The sequence below is a fragment of the Mugil cephalus genome, chromosome 8, assembly GCF_022458985.1.
Source record: "Mugil cephalus isolate CIBA_MC_2020 chromosome 8, CIBA_Mcephalus_1.1, whole genome shotgun sequence".
NCBI lineage: Eukaryota > Metazoa > Chordata > Actinopteri > Mugiliformes > Mugilidae > Mugil > Mugil cephalus.
In genome coordinates, this window is record NC_061777.1 from 24639240 (window position 1) to 24646498 (window position 7259).

At 40.9% G+C, this 7259-nt stretch overlaps 1 protein-coding gene across 1 annotated transcript; it reads left to right on the plus strand.

Annotated features, from left to right (window-relative positions):
- The first annotated feature begins 9 nt into the window (after positions 1 to 9).
- imp4 (IMP U3 small nucleolar ribonucleoprotein 4) lies at positions 10 to 7214 on the plus strand. Its single transcript, XM_047590802.1, has 9 exons — positions 10 to 138; positions 3160 to 3268; positions 3351 to 3434; positions 3515 to 3624; positions 4263 to 4395; positions 5702 to 5856; positions 5964 to 6058; positions 6147 to 6220; positions 6303 to 7214. The coding sequence occupies exons 1-9, from the start codon at positions 136 to 138 to the stop codon at positions 6413 to 6415; spliced, it is 876 nt and encodes a 291-aa protein (XP_047446758.1). The 5' UTR covers positions 10 to 135; the 3' UTR covers positions 6416 to 7214.
- Positions 7215 to 7259: the final 45 nt, after the last annotated feature.

The following is a 7259-nucleotide window of genomic DNA, read 5'->3' on the forward strand; positions in this document are numbered from 1 at the left end:
AGCTGGTCAGTCAGTATCGAGCGCTCTCATTGGCCCGTCCTTCAGCCAATGACAGAAACGGTTGTACGCAGGTCTCTCTGTTTTCAACGTGAGCGGTGTTTCTCTACCTTGGTTAGCTACTGACTGTAAAACATCATGGTAAGTTGAACATTTTGAACATTTGTATGACTAGTGGAGCGGTTTCTTGTAAATATAATCATGGCGGACCAGGAAGGGTACTTAGCAACCTGACTGACGGTAAATACTGCGTTACTTTAGCCCCAGTTGTAGCCCCTCGTGTCTTAGCACACATTCTGGTCGTAGGGATAACCACAGGTTTTTCTCACCTTTACTTAAATTCATTCACAAATGTATTTATATGTACATGAAGACTGTTATGGTTTGTTTAAATTATCACAACGTATATATTTGGTAGTTGGTTCTGTGACCAAAGTGGGAGTGGACACAAAACGGGGATATAACGTTAAACATCAAATTCATATTCAACATTAGCTTGTTAAAGGTGAATGAGTCGATTATGTATTGGTGAGTGACAAATGAATAGAGCTAACTTTGTCTCGTTTGGGAGTGAAATTGCATCTGATCATGTTCAATAATTTTTCACACTTAGATATTTTTTATTATTTTAAAACGTGATTAATGAATATACAGTGTAGATATTCTGCACTTGCACTCGGTTGTTCATTCGATCCAAGCAGCACTTTGTTCAAACAGGTGGCAACTCAAAGACATCTATAGATTCAATTGTTGACATTTTGCATATTTTTTTTTGACAAGAGAAGACCAAATCATGTCTTATTCATCCTACTGTAGTGTAATCTGGGGTATTACAGGAAAGCAGGGTAGTGATCAGCCACACACAATATAAATACTGCAAAATAACTATTTACAGTACTAAATTATAATTTAGTGTTCCCAGATAAAGTCAATGGTTTCCAGCCCAAAACTTGTTTAAAGATCGTCGAGTATTAGATCGATATTTTGTTCACTACTTTGACCAGTCAGGTTACTTACACTGGTGTAGCCTATCATGAACAAAATAACGCAGTGAAAGTATAGAAACCCTCCAGCTGCAGCAGCCAACCACCACAACTGCTAGTAACAATTTATGCCATTATGTTGTCCTCTGACAGGCCAATGGAGCGCTTCTCCACTCTTTAGACAGAGGAACAAGTATTGCACATTCTGCACACTCACGCACACTGTCAAGGGAAGGGTGAAAGTTTGTTTCAAGTCACCTTAAAAAAAAAAAGATACGTAGAAAAACTGCTGAAATGATCCCAAACCAGCCTAAATTGCTTTCATTGGATCAATTCTATTATTACCCACAAAATAAACTGAGTACACTCTGGTGACATTAGTAGAAAGTTAGTAAAAGCTCAAACAATGAATGGTAACTGTACAGTGCACATTGGAGATGTTACTCATAGATTACAACGTATGTTTTAACTTGTTTTTATTGCACAGTGAAGGTGTCTGGACACGAAAGAGTGATTACGTTTTAATGTGCCTGTGGTCTACTGAGAGCAAGCTTGGTGTAAGAATTTAACTGCAGCAGGAAGGAAGGACCTAGGGTATATTTCTTCGGAATCATTGACTAAATCAGTAAATACACTTTATCATAGGTCGAGGGAGGAGTCAGTGCTGCCTTTAGAGGCGCTTGAAAACATCTGTGAAGAAATGGGAGCATTTGTTTGTGATGCTGCTCGTGAAATAAAATGCTTAAGAACCATTGTGATTTAAAATGAGATCATGTGTATGTGTGAATCGAGATCATGATTTTTTAACGATTTATCATGCAGCCCTAGTTAATATGCCTGTTAAGCGTTTAAGAGGGGACAGCAACATGGAATTTGTATAGCTCACTGACAGACCCAGAGAAGACAGTTGGTGATAACTAAAGCTTGTTCTGAAAAGATATTTTCAAGACGCAATCCTAGTTTGAGTGATATGGCAACGAAGACAACCACCACCACCGTGGACCAAACAAGCAGTCCAAAGGAAGAGGACACTCCTCCAACTACAGTGGACACAATTCGCCCCGTCATGGATTCTTTCTTCAGATGGATTGAACCCAAGCAGTGGGCACGTTTGCTCTCAGGAATCCCTGATGATGAAACCAGGTACATGCTGGCAGAGCTCCTAACAGACATCATGGCGCTCTTCACAAAATCAACGCTGGCAGAAGTCTCAAGGAGAGGAGTCAAGCCTTGGGAAGACCTGTTGACCAGTTTGGAGGACGCACTACCTCGAGCTTTTTCTCAAGCTTGGACGAGGTTTGCTGGGAGACCTCAAACTCTTTAAGGAGCATCATGTTCACAGAAATAGGAGCAATGTGTGTGAACTCCATTTACCGTGGCATTTACCCTGTGACTCCATATAGACCCACAGCCATCCTAACATCGGATGAAATGGTTGCTTGCACCATTAAAATGCTACAAAAGTGCACCGAGAAAAAGAAACTGATGAACAAACATCCACCGCTGCAGCTGGAACTCAGCCTGGATAAAGACATGAGACACACTGAAGACCAAGAAGAGTCTACCAGAACTAGACACAACATTGGAAGAAATATTTGTAAGCAGCGTTGTAGAGAACCTAATTTCCTGGGCCCTTAAAAAGTCCAAGAGGACCTGCGCTGCAGAAACCCTAGACACCATGCACCAGAGGCTGTTCAACAAACTCTGGGCTGAAGTCAAGAGCCAAGGTTTTAACATTAACCTGGACAAGCTGAAGGAATTGAGATCACGATTCTTTGGCAAAATTTAGTTTTTACAAAATGTTTATCGCACTGATGAACTTTAACCAAAGAAAAAAAAAACATTCAAATATTCATTCAAGTAGACCAAACATTGAGATTTCCTTAGAATGTGGCGCATACGTTTTTGGGCATGAGTTCGGTCGAGGTCTGTGGGTGACTCTGGGTGCCATCCATTTAACTCTCTTTACCGCTGACTTCTCTCTGCTTCTCTCCCATTTCCACACACTCAACTGCAGGCGGGCTTCCTCCACTGACTGAATCACGTGTTGTAAAGATGCTTTACCATAGGCCGAGGGAGATGTCGGTGGCAGTGCTGCCTTTATATATCAGTATCAGTAGTGATATCAGCACATTCACAGTATCATTGTTTGAGATGTTTTATTGTGACGTTGTTCTAGCTCCGTCGAGAGGTCAGACTGAGGCGGGAGTACCTGTACAGGAAGGCACAGGAGGACAGGCTCCGCACAATAGAGGAAAAGAAACAGAAGCTTAAAGGCGCACTTGAAGGTAGGATGACCTTTTAGGATGAACTTTTCTTGTTGCATTGTGTGATTCTGCTGTAACAAATGCTTATTCTTCGTCTTTGCAGAAAATCGTTTGCTTCCGACTGAGGTGCGCAAAGATGCGTTGCAGCTACAGAAACTACTGGAGTTTGATGATGAAGGGGCAGAAGGCAAGTGACTGTTATCCCCAACCGTGTCCTATCACCAACTGTCCCATTCAGTTCAGTGATCATTTATTTTGTTCGTGCAGGTGTCAGCTCTCATGTGGACGATGAGTACAAATGGGCTGGAGTGGAAGATCCCAAAGTCATGGTCACCACATCCAGAGACCCGAGCTCCAGGCTCAAAATGTTTGCCAAGGTCAGTGAGGACCTGTCCTAGAGACTGTAAAACTGAGGACAGGGGGAAATGGTGTAGGCCAGATAAAAACAAGCCACCTGATGGTTCATGCTTTGCAGCTACAGAAACTCTTAGCGTATTGTTTAACTGTCTCTGAGGAGGGTAGTGAAACATTGTCTGCTAGGAGAGCTTTACTTGCCATAGCATGTGGTTGGACATCCACAGTATGAATCTTACTACATTGCATAAGAGTTTTTTAATTGACAGGGAGACCGGCACATGTCTCTCACAGGCTGTAGCCCACGTGTATAATTCTGCATTATTGTTTAGAGCCAGTTTTAGGTTGCTCTTTGCGGCTATCATTACAGTTCCACAAAGATGATTAAATTGCTGGTGTTAAAAAAAGAACAAAACACAGAACAAGGAATGCTGGGTGCCTTTGATTTACACACATAAATGCACATTCATTGTGGTGAAGCTGCAACTTAAGATGCTTACCTTTGGGGTTCAGAGTCTTGGCCTATGTATTCTAATCCCTCCAATCCAGTCAAGATATATGTCGCAGAAAAGGGCCAAACAGATAACTTGTGACTGTCTTAATAACATCAGCGATGACCATCAGCAACACAATAACATGTGTCGAACATGTCTCGTTCCAGGAGGTTAAGTTGATGTTCCCTGGAGCCCAGCGCATGAACAGAGGAAACCATGAGATTGCTGCGCTGGTGGGAGCCTGCAAAGCCAACAGTGTTACCGACCTCGTCATCCTGCACGAAACAAGAGGACAGCCAGGTTTGTGACATGATGACCTTGTTATGGTTATGTATTTATATGAACCTATTTAGGCTGTGTCACCATCAAACCACACAATAGCATTTCTTATATTGTGCGGTTTAGTAATGGGGGAAAAAAAAAAGTTTTCTTGTAAACAGAGTGTCTCATTATATACAGTATTATTCACAGGGGTTTAATAAAATTCCTCTGTGTATTTCCTTCATCATCAAACATGCATGTTCTCCCTGTGTCTGTATGGGTTTTCTCCGGGTACATTGGCTTCCTTCCACCATCCAAAGACATGCTCGTTAGATTTATTAGTGACTCTAAATTGGCCATGGGTATGAATGGTATGAACAGGGTGTATCCCTCCTCTTGCCTGATGACAGCTGGGATAGGCTCTAGCAATCTCTGTGACCCTAGTGCAGGATAAGTGGTTATAGAAAATGAATTAATGTTTATATCCTGTATCACAAACGATGTGGCTCAAGAACGGACTCAGAGATGGCGTCTAGCCACTTGAGTGAAAAATGACTCCCCAGTTGTATGAGCCAAAAAGCTCAAGCTTGGTAGTATGTTCTCTACACATGTGCATTAGGGTGTCACAGGTTCCTGCTCGGGCCATGTTCTTCACATTATAAATTCATAAGAGAAAACATTCTTTGCAGTTGGAGTTCTGCAGGAATATGTTTTTTTTGGACTGCAGGGGATTTTTTTTTCAATACCACAGCGACCACTGAGCTAGACTGACGCGACTGATCACAAGTTTTCTTAAAATACACCCACTTGCCAAAGCATTAGGTGTACTGCTAAAACTAATGAGTGCCACCATAACAGTCCTGTACTAAAGCCCCTGTTAATAAAGTCTAATGACTGTTACAATGTTGAGAAACTGTCAGAGGATAATTTAACTGTGTGATCATTTTGGAGGCTGCAGTTTATAGTGATTTTAAACTGGATTGAATTAAACACTTAAGCCTAAAACAGGATTGTCAAAATATTAGAAACCTATGTCAGTACTTCATGTAGCACTATAAAACTGATTTTTATTTATTTATTTATTTTTTACAAATCCTAAATAAGGATCTTATAAACAGTCTGAAGGTTACAATTTTTGTAAGAAAAAAAGCCTCATTACTTATTAGTACAGCCCCAGTAGAGGTACTAGCATGGCACAATAAATCAGATATTAAATTGCCTTTCCTTATCTTTCCGTTGATGCCACTTACACTGGTAAACAAGATTCAAATGTCATTTCAAGCAGATTGTAACCAGTGTGTACATGTCTGACCGTTATTTCTTTTTGGTTCCTGTATATTTTCAGATGGCCTGGTTGTGTGCCACTTGCCATTCGGACCCACTGCTTATTTCACACTTTACAACGTGGTAATGAGGCACGATGTTCCTGACATAGGCACCATGTCTGAGGCCTACCCCCACCTCATATTTCACAACTTCACCTCACGGCTTGGCAAGAGGGTGAGCGAACGAGTGCTGGACCATGCACCGTACACATGCCGTTATGCCGATATTCTCTTTCACCGCCACTTGTTTGTGGGTACAACTAATTAATTCTCTTCAAATAGGTATCGAATATCCTCAAGTATCTTTTTCCAGTACCAAAGGATGACAGTAGGCGGGTAATCACCTTTGCCAACCAAGAGGACTTCATCTCTTTCAGGTCAGTGTGGAAGAATTCCTTCAGTTAAAATGTCCTAAAAATTAAGTTATTTGGCACAAACTATATTTATTTATTCATTCATTCACAGACATCACACCTACAAGAAAACAGACCACAAGAATGTAGAGCTAACAGAAGTGGGCCCCAGATTTGAAATGAAATGTAAGTATGGACAGATACACTTGATGTTTAAGTGTTGGAGGGTATGTGTAATATGTTGACATGCATTTCTCTTTTACTTTAGTGTACATGATCAAACTGGGCACCCTGGAGAATGAGAGCACCGCAGATGTCGAGTGGCGTCACCATGCGTACACACACACATCAAAGAAGAGGAGGTTCCTCAGCGTGCAATAGAAAATAAAAAATGAACTAATAAAGCATATGTATAAAAGTTGTGCTTTTTGGTTTACGGTATTCCTGAATATAAGTGAGAAGAGTAACACATTTGAAAGATGTACACTGATCAGCCATAACATCATGAACACCTGCCTGATGAATTGAAGCATGGACTCCACTATATTTGAACATGTGCTCTGGAATCTTAGATGCAAATCCTTTAGGTCCTGCAAGCTGTGAGTGGCCACATAAAGCAGACTTTTTTTTGTCTTGATTCAGTTGAGATCTGGGGAAATTAGAGGCCAAGACAACTCCTTCAAACCATTCCTGAATCATTTTTGCTTTGTGGTAAGGGGCATTATCCTGCTGTAAGACAACACTGCTATCAGAATAATACAGTTTCCATTAAAGGGTAGCCATGGTTGGACCCACCTACTGTGACGTGCCTTCTTCCAATACATCCTTGTGCCATGTGTTCACCCAATCACTTGCACTGCTCCACATACAAAACGTGAATATGGAGCCGTCAGTTATGACTGATCTGTGTATGTGTTAACAAAAAACTCCTTTTTGGATTACAGTATGTCTGAATGATAAGTGAGGATAGCCCAGAGTAGAATATCACATACGAGAAGAGATTTATAATCACTTTAATGGTTTAATGAGTGAACCCCCAGCATATTGTCAGTGACACCGAAAACATTGTAACAGATGAGTAAAGCTCATCTAAAATTAAACTACTTTTTCACAATACTGTATTGTCTGTGTCGAACTGTTTGGGATTTTTATTATGATAAAATGAGTTTTTATGCATCTGCATTGACTCCATTGTGTTTTATTTGGCTCATAAGGAAAGGGACAA